The sequence below is a fragment of the Eupeodes corollae genome, chromosome 1 (genome assembly GCF_945859685.1).
Source record: "Eupeodes corollae chromosome 1, idEupCoro1.1, whole genome shotgun sequence".
Classification (NCBI taxonomy): domain Eukaryota; kingdom Metazoa; phylum Arthropoda; class Insecta; order Diptera; family Syrphidae; genus Eupeodes; species Eupeodes corollae.
The window spans coordinates 79533662-79555469 of NC_079147.1; the positions used below are offsets into that span (position 1 = coordinate 79533662).

The window sequence follows — 21808 nt, forward strand, 5'->3', positions numbered from 1 at the left end:
CACACAATAATGCATAATGAATATTTTCTTCAAATAATAAACTGTTCATTATAATAATGAACGTATGGTTACCGTAGGTATAGATAAAGTGAAAAAGTGTAAGAAAATTATAACCCGTATATTTTGTTGTTGGGGTGCAAGAAATCGTTGCACTTTTGCAATGATACAAGACCAGTTGCACCGGATCGTGAATACCCCTATTATAATATATGAAGGATTTAGGTAAAAATTTTCAACGCACATTCTAATGCATTCAATGCTTTTGCTTGCTTTCTTACTTTATAGTTTTTAATCATAAAATAATTTTTTCAAAATGGCCATGCGTAGAAGAAAAACCAGTATTTTATGGGACCATTTTTCTGAGACTGAAAAAGAAAAAGCTAAGTGCAATTATTGCAAGGAAGTGATATGTTTTTCTTCGGGAAGTTTAGGGAATTTAAGCAGGCATCTAAATAGAAAGCACGCTGGGATTTCTATCAGACCATTAGAGCGCCAGCCTGTGATAACACCGAGCGCATCGGCAACACCGGAAACAGCCTCGGCATCACCGAATCCAGGAGTCATAAATGTTGACAACGAAAATGGTGTTTCTCACCGTGCGCGTCAATCTCAGACTCAACTGCAATCCCGATCAGTCCAGCAAAAAATGGATTCATTTACTGAAAGACCTCTTTCGCAACAAAAACAATCGAAAATTGACCAACAACTTATAACTATGATAGCCAAAGAATACCACCCATTGCGGTTAGTTGAGGAACCTCAGTTTGGGAAATTTGTGTCACTTTTATGCCCTGCATACAGACTCCCAACAAGAAAAACTTTGTCCCAAAATCTCTTGCCTCAGCTTTTTCTCAAGCTAGAGCAAGAAGTTAAGACCAAAATTGAGAACGCTCCAGCAATTTGTCTGACAACTGATGCATGGACATCAATAAACAATCAAAGTTTTATTGCTGTTACTGCCCATTATATTGATTCAGAAAGTGCACAACTGTGCTCCAATTTACTTGGTTGTACTGAATACAACCAAAGCCACAGCAGTGACAATATGTGCGCTTTTTTAAAGGACCAAATTTCGAAATGGAAGATCGACCAAAAAGTTGGAGCAATTGTTAGCGACAATGCCAAAAACATTCTTTCCGCAGTTCAAAAAGGGAATTGGCGGTCCATAGGTTGTTTTGCTCACTTATTAAACTTAGTGGTACAAGCTGCACTTCAAAACATTGAAGACACACTAAAAAAAGTTAAAAGTGTTGTTGAGTTCTTTAAGAGAAGCACACAAGCCCTATATAAATTAAAAGAGATTCAATCTCAAATGGATTTGCCCACCTTAAAATTGAAGCAAGACGTTCCAACACGATGGAACTCTACATACGACATGCTGGATCGTATTTTAAAAATAAAAAATGCTGTTATTGCTACATTAGCAATTGTAAGAAATGAGCTTTCCTTAAACAATGAAGATTGGGATATCTTAGAGAGAATTCTTCCAATTTTAAAAATATTTTTGGACATAACGGTCGAGATATCCTCTGAAAAAAATGTAAGCCTTTCGAAGGTCATTGTTTACTGCCGACTTTTAAAATTTGAAATAAGCCGTTTTACAGAACAGCTTTCCGATCCCCAAATTCCGGAATGTGTCCGCAAATTTGTGAAGAAAATTCAAGAAGAAGTTCAAAGCCGTTTCAACAACTTGGAAAAGAATTTTCTTTACGCCGAGGCTACAATATTTGACCCGAGGTTTAAAAACAAAGGTTTCCGAGATAACATGAATTTTAAATCAGCCTTTGACAAACTAAAACAGAAAGTTGCATCTCAACAGCAGCGTTCTTTTCAAATTCAAACCGCATCTTCTACTTCTCCTGTTGAGGAAGTAGTTGCAGTTGCATCGATTTCATCATCAACATCAGCAAATGCATCTATTTGGGATGCTTTCGACAAAGAAATTTCAAGTTTAGTACCAGAAAACACAGTAGCTGCTGGGATAATTGAACTTGAAAAATATTTAAACGAACCACCACTCAAGAGGACGGAAAACCCTTTAATTTGGTGGAATGCCAGAAAATGTGTTTACCCAATTTTGTACCGGTATATGTTAAAAAGGCTTAATTTGGTAGCAACATCTGTTCCTTGCGAACGAACTTTTTCGAAAGCCGGAATGATCCTTACCGATAAACGTAGCCGTTTGTCGGCCAGCAAGGCATCACAATTACTTTTTATTAGCAGCAATATGTAAAATCTGCCATTTAAATTTTGCTATTCATTTTCATTTTTTCATCCTTTTTGTTTTCAAAAGTTTTTCTTTAAAAAAACTGTATATTTTATTTTGTAAAGTGAATTTTTAAAATGTTTGTTTTGTTTATTAAATACTTATGAAGTATTTTTAAATTATACTATTTTTGTTACTGTAATACTATCTTTTTTATTATGGTTGTTGTGTTTAAAACTATTTCATCCTTTTTATTTTCCTAAGCTTTTTTTTTAAGACTGTATATTTTCTTTTGTAAAGTGAATTTTTAATATGTTTGTTTTGTTTTTTAAATACTTATGAAGTATTTTTAAATTATACTATTTTTGTTACTGTAATACTATCTTTTTTATTATGGTTGTTGTGTTTAAAACTATTTCATCCTTTTTATTTTCCTAAGCTTTTTTTTTTAAGACTGTATATTTTCTTTTGTAAAAAGAATTTTTTACAATTTTGTTTTGTTTTTTAAATATTTATGAAGTATGTTAAAATTGAACTATTTTTGTTATTATGATAGTATTATTATTTATTTTAAATTCAAATGACAATAAACAAAAAACCTTTCATTTCTTATTACTTGGGTTTTAGTTTTGACGCTTTGACGCAGAAGCAAAATATTTCAGATAATTTCATTACTCTCCTCTTTTTTTAAGGCTTTAGGTTTTTATCTTTTCTTAAGACCAGTTCTAAGGAAGTTTTTCTTTTATTTCTTCCTTTAAATTCATTTATTGATGACTTGTTTCTCTAAAGTTTCACTTAGTTCCAACCATGACGATCAAAACTAAAAAAAAGCTTAATCGTTCCGCTTAATCGTTCCGGAACTAGTTCCGGGAACTAGTTCCGACGTAAAAATAAAACGTTCCATGTTCGTTCCGCTAAAGGAACGATTTTGCGCAACTCTATTTGAAAGCGTCGTTAAATCGCCTGAACCAATTCAAATAACAGCTCTAATGTTGTCCGGCAGCCTTTCCAACCACAATGTTTTGAGCACATCATCGAAAAGTTGGTTTTTTGCAAATTCATTTATTTTTTTTTCAGAAGCTTAGGATCCAAGTCACCAAGTTCAACACTATTTATCAATTTACGCAACTTATTTTCATCAGAGTCAGTAAATTCTGCTATTATCACTTTTTTCAGTTATTCATATTTATTTGTTTCTTTTGGATTTTTAAGTGAATCACTGAAACGTGAAGAAACATTTTGATCTAATGAAGCAACGAACGTAGTGATATTTTATTATGTCGCATTTGATGTTAACAATGAACTGCGCCTCCATCGGAATAAAAAACAGGTCGAGTTGATCTTGCAAAAATGGTGGTGGCTTGATAGAAACACGATGCAATTCACCGCTAACGTTTTATCTGTCCTGGTCATCATCTGGAATTTCAATTATTTTCTGTAGAACTTTCGAGAAATTCAACAATCTTTTTTTCAACGTAGATGTCACCAATATGGATCTTGATTTAAACTTGACCAACACCCATTCAATAAAAATTAAGTTTAAAAATTAAAAGACGAAAGCGTATCAAAAAGCTAAAACAAATTATTTGTTAATTTTAAAGAAAAAAGATTATTCTATGAAAATCTAAGAACCAAAAACAAAAGTAAAATTCGCAATAATCAAATGAAATTTCAAAGGTTACTACGATAGTTAATTTAAATAGAGTGATTCGAATACATTGATAAATAAATATTGATTTTGAAACTGAGTAAAATGAAATTTTTTAAATAGTTTATTAAAGAATGATAATGATAATATTTGTTTAGCTGCTCAGGCTCATATTATATATAAAAGAATAACGCGCCTAAATGGGAGACTTCTGTTATAAAATAAATGTTTTTTTTTTTACAGAAGGATCAATGCATCGAACAAGAAATGTATGTTTTGAGTAGAAGTTCGGCGGAAAGATAATTTAGTTTTGCTTTTCTCGACATAGTTGCTAGTCCAAAATGTTTAAAACTTTGGCAACTAAATCTAAGTTAGGCCAGTTCAACACTAACGTCTGGTATCTTCCTTCAGCAAACAAATGTAAAGAAGTACTCAATTTTAATATTGGTAGAATTGCACAACTTACTGTGTTTGACTGGATCTCAGCGCCCAGAGAAAATATACAGCAATTACTTAAATACAACCTAGTAAAGTCAATATTTGTGAAACCTAAAACTCAAGTATAAAACTAGAAAAACAAATTATGAACATACAAATGTGAATTTACGAGTAATTACAACGATTGAGGCAATTTCAAAGTGTTTGAAGTGTCTCTAAAGGATCTTATAATAGACCCGCAAATATCAATTTCCAAATGTTTGTTTTCCTCATCTAATACTATTGTATTCATTCTCGTATCAAATACTTCGGAACAGCTTTTACGAACATACAAAATTAACATTCCTGATTTTGAAGGGAAAAATTGTCTCCCGGGGAATTCGGAATAAAAGAAATAGGTACAGTAATAGATTGTGACCCGGGTCCGGAAAATATTGGTTACAATAAAACCACTAGATAGTTACACTGGATAATAACGATTTTGTTGTAGTGCTCCTATTTGAAAACAATTAAACATAATTTACGAGTCACATGGTGCCGTGAAATAAGGCTAAGTGAAATATTCCAATACAATTGGAAAAGTTAGCAGACATCACAACTAAAGTACTTAAGAAGTCCAGTGTTTTAATAACAGCTACAATCCTACAAATGGCAGATATAATCCAACCATTCGAAAGCGCCTTAAACGTCGAATTACATTTACTAATCAAATCACTGACGTGATAATTGTTTTAGTACTGGTAGAAAGTCCCGTATTGCAGCAGCTTAGAAGTTATGGTAAGATTTCTGGATTCACGTTCGCTGCCCCTACAGAAAAAAAAAATATTCTTCTCTGTGTGCAATAAGTTTGTTTTTGTTCAAAAGTGGTCGCTAGTTTATATTAACTTGCCCTATGTGACACCTTTGGACTACGAATTGTGAACGGGACATCCGCATCCGACGAGTTTGGTGAACTAACTTTTGTTGGAGCACAAGGAAAATCTGTCATAGATTATTGCATGATAGGAGGGACATGGAGCGACTATTGTCTTGATTTTAAAGTTGATGTAATGACATTCTCGGATCATCTACCCACTACTCGGTGGATGTGAGGAGGATGGTAGCAGTCGTTTACAATTGTTACCAAAATTTAAGTGGAATCCTAATTACCTAGCTTCCTATCGGAGTAGCCTCAATTCTTTATTGATAAATGTGGATTCCGAAATAGCATCGATCACGAATTAAATAAGATCTGCATATCCAGCCTTTAGAACCAACCATAGGAAGACATTGCTTGGTTTGATAGTCAGTGTATGCGTGCTAGACAAAGATCTTTTACGTGGCTGAAGACCCTTTAAGTTTACAATAATGAATACAGAAAAGATAAATACTTAGAAGCCAATAAGATATACAAAGACCTTTGTAAACAAAAACGAAACCAATATTTTATAGAAGAGTCTAGGAGGTTGACACACTGTAAGAATGCTACAGATTGTTAGAGTCTGGTAAAGTTCTTGAATGGAAATAAGTTTCGATTTACCGAAATCTAACATCGATTGCGCTCTGTCAACATTTCAAAGAACTCTTAAATCCCCCGTCCTGCTCCGTAAATATATCGTATGCTGAACCTAAATTCGACAAGAGGAGATAAGACGCACTTTAAAACATTAAAAGATGGCAAAGCGTCAGGCACCGACAGAATACCGGCTTAGTTTTATAAATACGGAACATCGGAACTTATTGAAAAACTTTATATTTAATTCAACCAAATTCTGGAACATGGTATTATAACGCAAGAATTAAGAGAGGCCTCCGATTCACAAAAAATGAAGTACACAAAATCCGGAGAACTACCGTGGGATAAGCTTTCAATGCATCATATAAAATATTTTCGTCAATTTTGCATCAACGACTCAATGAGTGGATACGAAAACGGGTTATTAAAAGAATTTTAAGCTGGATTTAGGCCTGGTTACTCTACGATCGATCACATCTTTGTGCTAAAAAGTATCGCCGAAACTTTACTTCGAATCGGGAAAAAACTGTACAACTTTTTCGTAGATTTTAAAGCAGCTTTTGACGATGTGGATAGGCTAGCGCTTATCTACAAACTCTATGCACTGGGGATGTCTTCAAAGTTTGGAAAAGTCTTACAAAATCTGTATAACGAAACAAAGGCGGCTGTTTGGAATGGAGAGGAATTTTCGGAATGGTTTCAAACGGAATCAGGTGTTCGACAGGGCTGTACGGTGAGCCCTCTTCTATTCGCACTTTTTATAGAAGATTTAACAGATTATATTTCTGGAGGAGTTGAGTTTGCGGGGACCACTATAAAGGCTCTTTTCTACGCTGACGACATAGTACTTCTATCAGCAACACCACAAACGCTTCAGTTGATGATCAACCAACTATATAGGTACTGTACTACGTGGAAACTCCAAGTGAACCTTAACAAATCGAAAATACTGGTCTTCAGAAATGGAGGTGTAAGAAATGGTTCCTTAATTCAATACCTATTGAGGTCGTATTTAAACTCATACCTAGGAGTATGTAGTATGTAGTATGTTTTATTTTATGCGTCGCAAGTATGGGGTTACAAACAATACGATTGCGTAGAAAAGTTGCTGAGATTTTTTATCAAAAGGATATTTCACGTGCCGTCCAACACACCAAACGACGTAGTTGCATTAGAAACTGGTCTCTCACCACTCTTTGTTCAGACGCTGAAAAGTCAGGTAGACTATTTTATAAAAATTCTACATATGAATAATGACAGACTTCCAAAGAAAGCAGCTTTGCACGTAATCAACCGAAGTATCAGTTGGTATGAGGAATTGAAGGAGCTCGCGCAATGGTGTGGTATCGAACTGAACCTGCATGTTGGAAATCTCAATGAATGGAGGGGTAAACTGTACGAGCTTATTGCCTTCGTTGACGAGAAGCTTAGGGAGAAGTACATTGAAGATGCAGTCAGCTCTAACCACAGAGTAACCTACACTAAACTTTGTCATAATATAGGCCCGAAAAACTACTTTAGAGATGAGGATTGTGTGGAAGAAATTTCAACGATGATGAGATTGCTTGCTGAACTTCTTCAACTGAATTAAATGCCACACAGAGAGGTTCTCCCAATCTTAAGTAGTTTGTGTAACCTCAGGGTAAGAGAAGATGTTTTTCATTTCCTAGGGAAATGTCCGGTTGTAATGGAAACTAGGCGATCCTTCTTCGGATGCCTTGAAATCTTTTGAGCAAATTTATATTAATACAAAATTTTGATTATTAAAAAGCTTAGACACAGTGTGATTATGTTATAGTAATTCAATTAAAATGTTAATCTGGCATTGCCATGCTATACTTGATTATTTAATCTTTATTCTGTACATTATTTAAATTTGAAAATAAAATTACTTTATTTACTCACTTATATTAACGGTGCTGTCTTTTTTGTTGTGTTTTGTCAAATTATTATCTGTTTTTTAAGTGTGACTACCGGCGGGTCACATGGCTCCTCTCGTAATTGACCTACCGGCGGTCAAGGTTATTTTCTTAGTTCTGTGCTTTTTTTGTGAACTTCTCGCTTTATCATTTACAGGAATCAGTTGCAATAAACGTTTTCAGATGGCAACCCATAATTTTCTCATAAGTAGTACCTAATGTATTTTACGGAAATAGTAATAGTGGTGAAGATTCCGATGACGATGAATTGGACTTCGAAGCGTCTGACTCCGATGAGTACATACCTTCTGATGGAGATAATAGTGATTCGGACCCAGATTCTACTTAATCATCTTGAGAAGAAAACGAGGAAATTGAGCTTGAGAAAATAGCTAGAACATCTAATAGAACAGACACATGGACAAAAGTTACTTGCCAATCTCTAAAAGCTTTTGTTTTTAAACCAAACACAGCAACAGCAACTGATATTCCGCCAGGAACATCAAGAATGCTACCAACTGATGTATATAATCTTATGGTTACTGAAGACGGTTTTCAGCTTATAGTTACCGAGAACAATAAAAATGCCAACGAATTCTTGCAAAATAATACTATAACACGTAACTTTCGCTCAAAGTGGTGGGAAGATACGAACATAGCGGAGATCAAACAATTTTCTCCAGCCAAACATCTCCTTGATTATCAAACTCATCTTTTTGGTACACTTCGGAGTAATAGTTTCCTGTCCTATTACTATTACAAAAGAGGTTACTAATGCTTAGCCACAAAAGTTAAAAAAAAATATCTATTTTTCGTATTATCTATTTTTTTAAATATTTGTCTGTCAATAAAGTGAACTATTATTGGATGGATTAATCTTGCAGACCCGTAGTACCCGTAGCATGATGGTTAGTGCGTTGGACTGTCATGCAAGAGGTCTTGGGTTCAATCCCTGCCTGTGCCACCATAATTTAAAAAAAATAATTTTCGCGGGTACTGCCTCTTGCGAGGAATTGACAATTCCTTCAAGAGTAATTCTTGTCATGAAAAAGTGCTTTCTCAAACTAGCCGTTCGGATTCGGCCTTAAATTGTAGGTCCCTTCCATTCCTGACAACAGTACTCGCACACAGGAATGGTTGAGAGTTGTAAGTCACTAGGCCCTGGTTCACAACGGACTGTTGCGCCACCCCATTTGATTTTGAATCTTGCAGACTATATTTGGAAGACTATGGTAGGCACCGTTGGCTTTGAGCAGTCACCATTGTATTTCTTCATCTATGTTCTTTGTTTCATACTGCTCTTTGGGACGCTTACTCTTTCTGGTTGAAGGAATCATGTACAGCTTAACTGGTTAAGCTCTACCGATGGCTTCACTATTGTCAAGTAAGCCATAATCTAGCTGTTCCACCAAAACTTTTTCAGATTCCGCAGAGGTTGGCTGGTCTGGATACCAATCCGTTTATTTAAACGTTACTTGTTACATTGTCGTGTGAATTTATTTTTGGAGCCAAATTCTTTCCTGGCTTTAAATAGTTTTACCTTAACTATGCTACTATTGGCTTCTTTAAAGGCTTTAAACAGATGTTAAGTTGGAATATTGCATTTTAAACATTTTCATCCTAAATACAGCCTCACTGGTATCATCCAATGATAATTAAAGCTTATGGGGCTATTCGTTTCGATAGGATAGAGTATGTTATATACGGTACTATACAAGGTTATGTCTCTATAACTGCTTTATGTTGTGACATTTATTTCTTTGGCTTAGGGATATGATACCGTTTCTACTTCTGGCATTTTTTCATGCTCCCATCATGATTTCATGTATTGCTCGAAGTAAGCCTGGGCTACAATGTTGAAAGAGCTCGGATGATATGCCATCAGCTCCCGGGGTTTGCTTGGTGACGTGACGTACGGTATCTAAGGGGCTTCTTCTTAAAGTTATTTAGCCTCCAGTTCTTCGATGAGCTAAGCGTTTAGCAATTTATTTATGTTCATAGATCCTAATCAAATACTTTTCGCACATTGTCCATGCATCATCTATTCGAATTAACTGAAATTTAAGCAGAGAGCTAACTTCAAACGAAAACTACATTTTGAAAATTCGACACTTAAATAAATTATGAAATGCTGTTAGTCTCAAGGCTCCGACACCTTCATTCGCTGGAACAAACACAAAACTGATTTTAAAGCTATCCTTCGTTTTTAAGTTCTCCTAGGCATGACAGTAGGTTACCCTGATTTCAAAAAACCCAATAGCTCCAAGAAACGCCATGGGGGCAGATTTATATCAACCTGGAGGAATTGTATATTCTACTCACTCAGCGGAGTTTTTCGTTTGGTATTTAAAAGACATCCTTTTCGAGATATATCAACTTTGATTGAGTACACCCTTGTGGCAGGTGGTAGCTGGGCTGGTAGTTGGTGTGAGACATAAGGTGGATTCAGATGCGTGAAAATCCGCAGTTTATTCTTATTTCCTTTTCACTACAACGGTGCGTGGTGCGTGTGTTGTTCATCTACCTATACTCATATTGTGTGTGTCCTTAGGGTGTTTTATTATCTCAAAATCTCATACTCCTCGGTTTTGTGTCGGTTTTTGTCTCGCTTCCTTGGTAGGTAAATAAGTTTGCTTATAGCAGTTTCAGGAGGCAAGATTTATATGGAGAATAATAAATTAGTGGAAAGCGAGTGAAATTTTAATTTATTCATTACTTCTTTATGGTGGCGGATGTTATTTTATTTTTTTATTTTGCATTACAAAAAGAACAACAGCAAAACAAAAATAATATAAAAAAAGTAAAATAAACTAAGTGTCGTAAAAAACATGATGAATGGGGATTAGATGTCGAATTAAATTGAAAAATTACTCAGCCAACCAGGAGATGATAAGCTGGACTTAAGATGTTAAATAATGAGTCGATTTAAAGTATAGCACTGAGTCCTTTAAAGATACCTATGCATCGTAGGAATACTTCTTGTTTACGCCTAGGTGGAAATTACGGGCTTTGGGGTATTAAGACTGCTGATTTTTTCAGTTTAATTGTATTTTCTTGGGCTGTAAATTAGGAAACGAAAAATATGTTAAACTCGTTAATAGCTCTTAATTGGCAATTTGTGTCAAGAGCTTCAGAACCTTTTTTTACCGAGGGTTTTGATTTTTAAAACTTTGCATTCAATTCGTATAGCGTATAAAGTAGACAACACATTTGACAGCCCAGCCATACCGGGTTTAGTTGTGTTTAGACACAAAGTTTGCTAAGAAATTTCTGTGAAGGACTTAGCGTTTTACTATTAAGTTATTTTCTAGAACCAACTTTTTCAAAATTTTGAAATTTTTGTATCTTCAGGATTTTCCAATAGGTGGTTTATTTTCTTAATAAAAAAAAGAGAATGATACGCCAATACAAATGAAAAGCTATATCACCAACAACAGGAAGAAATTTCCACACATTCTGTGCATAGCTGATCCCGGGTAGACAATGTCGTTAACTACCTGTCAATGTCATCAGCATATGCAAGTAATTGGGCAGAATTTTGAAAGATATTGTCTCAAGTCCTGATAGTCCTCCTCAACAAATGGACGAATTGGAAGGATTGCCAAAACTAGACATGGTTCTATAGTTAATGCCTGTTGATGTTAGCATGTGCGGCCCTGACATCAATGTCAACATTATGGAAGTCAATTAAGTGTCCTTGCGTTATTTCGAGGGTCAATGTTAACTAAGGTTTCATTCAACGGGCATGCTTTCTTCCGATCATATCTTACAGATAAGTTGGTTCATGTTCTTAATCAACTTATCCCCAGCTGCTTTGAAAAGCCCGGCATTCAAGCCATCTGCTCCAGCGGCTTTTTTAGACTTCAGCTTAGATATTGGAATCTTTACTTAGTCAAGTCAGAATTTTGTTCTTCGTCGCCGTTATTCTAACTTACTTATGGTGGCGCTAAAGTTCTGTGTAAACCCGGGCCTCAGCCAACAAAACGTCTCCATCAAGCTCGGTCCGAAGCTAGATGTCTTCAGTTTCGCGCTCCACTTTTCACTTGTGCGAGCCACCTGATCCGCGGTCTTTCTCTATTGCGCTGTTCTGTGAGGGTTGATTCGAAAACTTTCCGGGCCGGAGATTGAATATTTGGTCGACTATGGACTTTCCTAGTCTAAAACCACACTGATAAGGACGATGGGCTTTAGACGTTCACATATTACGGCAGAGAAGATTTTATAGTAGACTGATTCCTCTATAATTGATCAGGCAAACAATACTGAGCTTCCATTCATCGAGCATGCTTTCTTCCAATCATATCTAACAGATAAGTTGGTGCATGATCCTTACCAACTTATCTCCAGCTGCTTTAAAGAGCTCAGCATTCAAGCCATCCGCTCTAGCGTCTTTATTAGACTTCAGTTTAGATATGGCAATCTTTATATCGTCTAAATCACAAGCACGGGATTTTTGGCTTTCGTCGTCTATTACGAATGGGTCATCCTGCCTGATAGAGGAATTCGGTTATTCGTCGCCGTTATACAGTCTACAGAAGTAGTCCGTCCATATCCTCATCATAGACTGCGGTTCCACCATGATGTTTTCACTTTCGCCTTTGTAGCCTTCGGTTCTAGGTTTATGAACCTGTGAGTTTCGTTTCACCTGTTCATAAAACTTTGGAACTTCATTCCTGTTTTTAAACCTCGCAACATCTTTGACAATTAGCTTCTTATGGTCTTGATGTTCCTTTCTCCTCTTCTGGTTATAGAACTTGTGAGCAGCTCTTGTCTTTCAATGCAGCTGCGCTTTGCGTGCTTGTTGTTTGGCTGCATTTGCCTGCCGACATTCCTCATCAAACCAGGGGTTTCTTGTTGGTGGCTGCTTGAAACCCAGCAGGCGGCTTCACTGATTGCATCTTGGCAATGTTGTCATTGGTTCTCGATACATTGTTTGGCGGCAGAAAACTTCAAAGGTGATGTGAATCGGTAGGAGAAGGATTTGGCGACCTCTTACGATTGTAGCTGTTCGATGCTGTATCTTTTCCCGGCATCTTCCTGTTTTGCCTTGGGTCTGGTTAACTGAAAAAGTTTACCTTGGATACAACGAGGTAGTGGTCCGAGTCAATGTTAGCTCTTCGAAAAAGTTCAGCCATCTATGACGCTGGAAGCGCGTCTAGCGTCGATCGCAATATGGTCAATCTATATTTGACGGTAAATTCATCTGGAGAACACCAAGCTCCTTTGAATATCAGATGTGGAAAACGCATACTGGCTAAAAATCGATGAGCCTGAATCCGTTATCGGAAGTGTAGTCGTGCAGGCTGTTAGAATAATGTTGCCGAATGAGGGATAATCACGATGTACCTATAGCTAAAGAGTTGTTGTCTAATTCTGGTCCCAGTTACAGAGCCGCATTTAAAGAGGCGTTGTTGGTTTTCTCAGTTTTTATTTTATTTTTGCCCGGCTCATCTCATCGCTTTTGCTGGATGACAGTGATATCTGCACGTTATCCAGTGATATCTGATGGATTGTCAACAGTTGAGATCGGAATTTTACATTTACAACAAAACATTGATTTGGCAAATTATCAAAACCTTAATGAGCTATTCTGTTGTTTTAAGTACAGTTAAAATTTTAAAGTTGGAAAGGTGCTTGAATTAAAACTTTCTGCTTTATGTAAAGAAATTAAAAACACTCTTGAACTTTCAAAACAAGAAACAATACCAAAAAACCATAAAGTATCAAATTCATTGCAAAGTAAAACCCTTGACTTAAAAGTCAACAAATTTCTTAAATTCAAACTTAATCGACCTAACCACTAAATAAAACCGAAATAAAACCCAAAACTATTAACATAATCGTTTTTATGCAAATTAAATATAAATGTCAGTAAAAGAACAAAATAAAAACTCAAAAAAAGGTTCGAATACTTAATCAAAATAAATTCTAACACAAAAAAAACATTCTGCAGAAGCTTTGAAATACTTAGGTACATACATACATATGTCTGTAGGTATATTTCTACATTTAGATATTTTACTAACATATATCAAATTCAATAAACTTTCAACTTTTGGGTTAAAATCTGATCTAAACACCATTTATATAAAAACCCACAACGACAGCACCACAAAGCTTCAACTTCAAATCTATTTATAATATTCTAAAATAAATTATACAAAACATTGTTTGGGGTTATCGATTTTTCGATGCTGTGTTTATTTTTTATTATTTTTATTTTTTGAAAAATTTTAAATTTATCGCATCTGGGCATGAAATGTACTTTGATAGAACTAATTCAACCGACCAATCCTCAGTTTTAATTTGACAGAAATATACAATCTCACTTTCAAAAAACACAAAATCAAAAAGGCAAACAAAAATATGCACAACATTATAATGATCCCATCCTTATCCTCATCCTTATAACCCTTGTCAAAAGATGCTGACTTTTGATATTTAATATTTTCAATAGGCAAATGCCAAATATGGGTAGGTACAATCTGCTCCAGTGAGTTAAAAAAGGAATATCCGATATACATTGAAAACGTAGAGGAACTTAATATTTCCGAAACTTATTTTAATGGCATAAAATATTATAAAAGCTTCGAAATACTATTCACCAGTTACACCAGTTAGTAACATTTGGTCAATTATCAAAAAAAAAATGTGATACAAATATTGTTGTGTTTGTAAAAAAAAGTCTAACGTATAATTGCTGCTGATACCTATAGTGAAAAGTTAGCGGTTTCAATACTGAGTTTTCATAGACGAATTGTTCACATTATTTTGACGTCTCGTAATTTTAACTCCTTAGGAATTGCTACTTGACACTTTAAAATTTGTGAAAAATTGGGTGGAAGCGGGATGAAATTGTGAAACGTCTAAATAATGTGAACAATTCGTTCATGAAAACTCAGTATTGACTGCATTTAATCATTGGCATTCCAGCATTATTTAAACTCAACTTATAGAGCGTTTTTTTTGTTTCTTATATTATGCAATTATCAAGGGGAGTGTGAGCAATCAGGAAGGGATGATAGGATTAAAAAAGGAGATATCGATTAGTTTTGAAAGTCTGGACATTGCAATGAGTGGGAAATATTGAGTCTGGTAAAGCATTCCACATTCGTTTAGTGCGACTAAAGAAAGAATATCTGTACTTAACAGTGCGTTCGAAATTGGGCTCAAGTGTAAACTGATGAGCATTCCTAGAAGAACGGGTATTACGGTTGAATTCTTTAAGGGGAGGAATGCACTTTTATTAGAGCGTTGTTTATGAAAGTAATAATAAAATAATGACAGGCATAAATCCGTACAGGCATAAATTGTACGGATATCCCGATTCAAGCCAAAACCAGGAATTACTGTGAGAAGATTCGACGTTAGACGGCTACAATCGCAAGAGACTGCCATGGCCTTTTCCGATCGAGTCTCTAATAACCTCTTAAGGAGTCCTATGCTGCCTGCATTAAGCATTGAAAACTCGTGGCAACATTGCCTTGCAGCCATCAGAGATACCGCCCCTGAAGTGCTAGGTTTCACTCGGCCACCACAGCGAAACCTCTGGTTTGACTACGAACGAGGAGAGAGGAACACCGGCTTCTTAGATGGAAAAAAAGAGAGCATGAGAAGCGCTCGATTGAGGAGATAGAGGGATGTCACAACAGGAATGAGGTTCGTAAATTTTACCAAAAGGTAAAAAAAACCTCCCTAGGGTACCAGCCACGAACCGAAGGCTCTAAAGACGATCAGGGGAACATCGTAGTAGAACCGCAGTCCATGCTGAGAATATGGAAAGATCACTTCTCCAAATTATATAACGGCGATGACGAACCGAACGCAGATCAACAATTCCGCCTACCCGACCTTGACGAAGTGAAGATAGCTATATCTAAACTTCAGTCAAACAAAGCTGCTGGAGCTGACGGCATCGCTGCCGAACTATTCGAAGCAGCAGGCGCTGACTTGGTACGGAGCATGCACCAACTCATCTGCAAAATATGTTGGGAAGAAAGCATGCCCAATGAATGGAATCTCAGCATTGTGTGCCCGATACATAAGAAAGGAGATCCTCTAAATTGCGCCAACTACAGAGGCATTAGTCTACTTAACATTGCCTATAAGATCCTCTCTGCCGCATTGTTGTGAACGTCTGAAGCCATTCGTCAACAGCCTGATTGGTCCTTATCAGTGTGGCTTCAGACCAGGAAAGTCCACTATAGACCAAATATTCACACTACGGCAGATCTTGCAAAAATCCCAGGAGCTTCAAATCGATACCCATCATTTCCTTATCGATTTTAAAGCCGCGTATGACAGCATCTATAGGGAAGAGCTTTACCGAGCAATGTCTAGTTTTGGCATCCCTTTCAAATTTATCCGTTTGTGCAGAATGCACGCTGTTCATCAAGGTCGGAAAAGATCTCACCGATACATTTGATGTAAAAAAAAAGATTTAGGCAAGGCGATGCACTGTCATGCGACTTCTTCAAGATCGTTCTGGAAAGAATTGTGCAAAACTCAACCGTCAACACTAGAGGCACAATCTTCCAAAGGTCCATCCAATTACTCGGATACGCTGATGATATTAATATAATTGAAAGATTAAAGCGTGATGTCAGTGGAGCGTTTTTGAGCATTGCGATGGAAGCGAAGAAGATGGGTTTAGTGGTCATGAGGGCAAGACCAAGTATATGCTGTCATCAAAAAACGACACTGAACGACGACGTCCTGGACAAAACGTCAGCATGGACAGCTATAACTTTGAGGTAGTTAAGGACACTGCTATAAACACAGACAACGACACCAGCTACGAAATCAAACGAAGGATAGCTCTTGCAAATCGCTGCTTGTTTAGACTTAGAAGGCAATTGAGAAGTAAAATCCTCTCTCGAGCATCTAAAATCACCATCTATAAGACACTCATCATCCCGGTTCTCATTTTTGGCGCTGAGGCCTGGAACCTGTCAAAGAAAGATGAGAGCGTCTTAGGATGCTTCGAGAGAAAAATTCTTCGGATGAGTTTTTGGTTCCGTACGCATAGATGGAGAATGGAGGAGAAGATATAACGACGAACTGTATGGGCTATACAGCAACACTGACCTAGTTAGCAGAATTAAAGTCCAACGGCTTAGATGGCTAGGTCATGTCGAGCGAATGGACATCAACGCTTCAGGCCTGAAGGTCTTCGAATCCAATCCCGAGGGACGGCGCAGTAGAGGAAGACCGCGACTCAGGTGTTGCACCCAGGTGGGAGAGCTCCTCAACGAACTTGGACCGAGCTGGCTAGAGACGCATGTTGGTTGCGGCCAAGGTCCGTCACGGGCTGTAGCTCCACCCTAAGTAAGTAAGTAAGTAAGTATATATCCGTACGACGCACGGTGCTCAAAAGATACCAACATTTCAGTTATACAATGGTCACCTATCATTTCTATAGCTCCCTTTTGAATTATTTCTATAAGATTTAAGAGACTCAGAAAGGGGTACAAGACTTCTTGCATCTTCGGAGCAAACCTTAACACTAAGCAGCATTTTTGGCGATGTCAAATATGCGATAACTAACCAACAAGTGGTTTGTAATGCACACACCTACTACTGATAGTTGTTCTTTCCCCAAAACGATGTAAAGATTTGTTCCACTGTTCGGTGAGATAAACCCTGAGATCACTAGTGGACCTATTGCAACGAAAGCCATTTTGTTGGTCATTAAGAAGGTTTGACACACCGTTTGTATCTCCTTTCTTCAACAGTTGGGGGTATATAATGGATTTTCTGAAATATGATGGTAGCGTTGCAGCTTCAAGAATCTCAGTGAATAATTTCCGTATTATTTTAATAAGAGATGGACATGCATTTTTAAAAAATTCATATGGTATTTCATCAAAACCAGGAGTTTTCAGATCTTTTGATGAAGATATAAAGCAGAATATTTCTCGTGCAGCTCAATGGGGTCATCTAACTCTGGAACATGTTGCTGAGAAAGAGCTCAATCATTTGATTACGAGAGTAAATGTAAACTTTGTTCGCTGGACTATTCACATAAAACTAAAAATTGCAATGAAATCCAGCATGGCCCCACAAATTCCTCCAATTCGCAAAGGCTAACTCCGTAGATATCAAAGGTGATATTTTCAAAGCCTTTTCACACTTCGCCTACATTAAACTTTTTTATGAACATAATACCAATTTCGTACTGGCATTTTTGGAAATTAATTCTTTCCAAATAAAATTTTTACGACTCCGTTACCGAAAAAGTAAAGCATAGCCGTGACTGTAATAAAGACACGTAAACCACGTGTGTAAATCACTCCCGAAAAGTGATTGGATCCAAAAGCCATTTTAAAGAAACCCAACATTTTTATAGATACTGTGACGCATCATTTGATGCATACAAATCCGCATCTACAAAAACAGAAAAAAGGGACTCTTTTAAGGATGAATATCTAAAGATACATGCATAGGTATATGTACTTATATATGAGTGAAAAACAAAAGACGTAGCTGTTCATCATCATTTTGTAATTTACAGTAATTTTTTGGTTGGCTCAACGTAATCTTCCACACGTTCGTTTGTACGTTTGTTCATTGCGACGATGTTGATGTTGATGTGGAGGTCCTGTATGGAATGGCGCGGTTCAGTTGAGTCCGTAAAGAGATATTTCTGCATTAAATCCTGCTTTAACCAATATTGCTGTGTGAATATGGAGCAGTGCGACGCGACGCGACGTATGTAATATAAACGTAAAACTCCAACGTGGCATGAAAAGTAAACCACAATATCGGATATTGTTGGGGTATCTCCAGACTCACCATTTGTCGCGTCGTCATCGTCGTCATATCGTTGTTAAACCTTCCTATACCATACCTTCAAAAAAAAGTATACCTGTGCAGGGTTTCTCTCCATATCAGCATCACTGGAACTGGTAACTGGTATTCACTATTCAGCAGTACTGGATGCAGATATCTTATTTTTGGATGAATGATGCTGCCGCTGGCATTGTATATAAATTAGTTTTTGATTTAAGCCCACCCTCTCCATCAGTATTAAATGGCTTTGAAATGTGTGCATGATGTTATTATGTTGGCAGCTTCATTTTTTTTAATAATAATGTACCAACGGTTTTTTGGCTCAGAAATAAATGTTATAAAAGTTACCTATGCTATATGGAAGGTATGTAGATATTTCTATAGGTACCTTACATCTACCTATCTTGCGGAATTCGGTTAATGTAGGAGAATTTACGGTTTACGCTGATGCATGCAAAAGGTTTATAATATTATGACCAGTATTTTTTTTTGGTGGAATAATGAAAAATTCATGAAAAGAAATCTTCTGTGAAGCGTCAGTTTTATTGTGGCAAAGTTTTAACTGAAAGTAAAATAATTTGTACGTAGCTGTGTGTTATGAATTTCGTAACTTATGGAAGTTTGTATTTAAAGGGATTTTCGGTAGGGATAAATGTTTTCTTTTTATAGAATATGATTGGAAGGGGTTTATGAACTGAGAAGAGATGAATCTTTAACGAGTTTCGTCTAGGTTTTATCATGAAAAATTGAATTTTTGTGGAATCAATTTTTTTTAAAGAAGTTTGTAGTATTCCAAAGACAAAGTGCGAGTATTAGGAAATGAAGATTGGCTTAGCAATACAGCTAAAAATAACCTTTTAACTTTCCAGTTCATACGAAAGAAGACTTTTCTATTATCGTAGACATCTCTAGGTACACATCTTTATATGACCTTTCTCTTAAGTAGATGTTGGGGCTTACGTTATACTATACTAGGTAAGTATGTCAACATCCAACCTTAACTTCTGTGCTAACCATCCAAGCTCATAATCCAGTTTGAGAGAAAATAGTTCAAATGAAGGATGAGTAGGAGAATGGGATGTTCAAATGGTAGACATGTGTATTCAAGAGGACACAAGCGTCCACAGGTTTTTCTCCAAACCCAACTCTGTCTATTAACTCCTACTCTCACCGCCCCGTGGTGAACATCGGGTGCCTGGTACCCAAATTGGAGATTGGGTTCCAACCCCAGTGAAAAGTTGTTGGGGGCAGCAAACGAGAGAGGAGGGTAGAGGTAATTCCATTAAGGCACATCTCCTTATCCAGACGGCAGCGGAGGAATTCCCGAGATGGAATCAACGGTGGCGTCTACAGTTCCAGTAAGGTTGTACTTCTTAGTGAACACCTAATAGGGTTTATACGACTTATTTGGAGCACAGGTCTATAAGGAGTGGTTTTCCGGCTCCCTGTCCTTGAAGTTATACTAAGGATCTGGCCCTCCAGGTTGGGGGTTGTGTCGTCGGGGTGACTTTCTGGCAACGTAAGAACGCCATAGTAAACAGACTACGTGCGGCTAAAGAATTAGCGGAGGCCCTAGACTGCTATAAAGCAGACATCACCGCCATCCAGGAAATACGATGGGATGGGACGTGCAAAAAGAGGATGAAAAACTGCGATATTTACTATGGTGATTACTACCAAGAAAACCAACAGCGCCGCTTGATGCCGCTTGGTCATTGAAACCAGACTTAGGCAACAAGTCTTGAGCTATAGGTGCATTAACGAGCACCTCAATTCGACAACATTAGACTGATATGCGCGCACGACCCCACAGAAGAGGCGGATCACAACACCAAAGATATGTTCTTCGAGCTCTTCGACAAAACATATGAGCAGTGTCCTAGCTACGATATAAAAATTGTCCTGGGCGATTTTTATGCCAAGCTAGGATGAAAAGAAATCTTTGGTGGAATAATCGGGAAAAACAGCATGCACGACAACACTTCCGACAACGTATTCAGGCTCATAGATTTTGTTGCGGGGCCAAACGTCATGGTAGCCAGTACTAGTTTTCCACAGCACTTCCAGTTTCCAGACCCAATGCAAAACAAGTAGATGCTGGGAGAAGGAACAACGTTGAACGGCTAAAATCGCAAGAGATCGCCAAATCCTTTTGCTATCGAGTTCCAAGTAGCCTCTCTCGAAGTCTTCCGCCACCAACATAATGTATCGAAAACCAGTGGCAACATTGTCAAGATGCAGTCAGAGAAGCCGCCTCTGATGTACTGGATTTCTAACAGCCACCTACAATTAAATCCTGGTTTGATGAGGAATATCAGTGTGCAAATGCAGCCAAACAATAGACACGCAAAGCGGGCGCTGCATAAAAGAACGAAAGCTGCTCATAAGCTCTATGAGCGAGAAAAACACCGACTTCTCAGAAGGAAAAAAGAGGGCATGAGAAGCGTGCGTGAAGTGGAAACATCATAGTGGAACCGCAGTCAATGGTGAGGATATGGCAAGACCATTTTTGCAGACCGTATAACAGCGACGACGAACTGAATTCCGCTGTCAGGCAGGATGATCCATCGACATAGACGACGAGAGCCAACGATCCCGTCCTCCCGACTTAGACTTAGTAAGATAAGTTGGTTAGGAGCATGCACCAACTTGTCTGTAAGATATTTTTGGAAGAAAGCATGCCCGATGAATGGAACCTCAGTATTGTTTGCCCGATCCTGCAAAAAATTGCTCCAACTTTATAGGGATCAGTCTACTTAACATCGCTTACAAAATCTTCTCTGCCGTAATATGTGAACGGCTAAAGCCCATCGTCAACAACCTAATAAGTCCTTATCAGTGTTGTTTTAGACCAGGAAAGTCCACAGTCGATCAAATATTCGCATTACGGCAGATCTTGGAAAAAACACAAAATCGACAACCACCATCTTTTCATCGATTTCAATTCTGCATATGACAGCATCTACAGGGACTAGCTGTATAGAGCCATGTTTAGTTTTGGCATCCTTGACAAACTCGTCTGTTTGTACAGGATGACTATGGAGAATTCACGCTGCTCAATTAAAAATATTGTCTTCAACCCTTTTTTTTTATGTCACAGAAAATATTGTTTTCGATATTTAGTAGTTTTTTTTATAAAAACCCATAAAAAAAATTTCATAAAAAATAAAATCTACAAAAAATAGTACGCAAATTTGGTAAAACTTATGTTCGGTTCTTGATACCTCTCAAATTAGTTTCATTCATCCATTTTGCAAAAATTTTAAAAATGCTACTTAAATTGGTAAAAATTTGTTTTCGACTAAAAATCT

The 21808-nt window shown here is 37.1% G+C and overlaps 1 protein-coding gene across 1 annotated transcript; it reads left to right on the plus strand.

The window, feature by feature from the left end:
- Positions 1-313: 313 nt before the first annotated feature.
- On the plus strand, positions 314-2233 carry LOC129940621 (zinc finger BED domain-containing protein 4-like). Its single transcript, XM_056049014.1, has one exon. It carries the CDS (start codon positions 314-316, stop codon positions 2231-2233), a length of 1920 nt encoding a protein of 639 aa, XP_055904989.1.
- The last annotated feature ends 19575 nt before the right edge of the window (positions 2234-21808 follow it).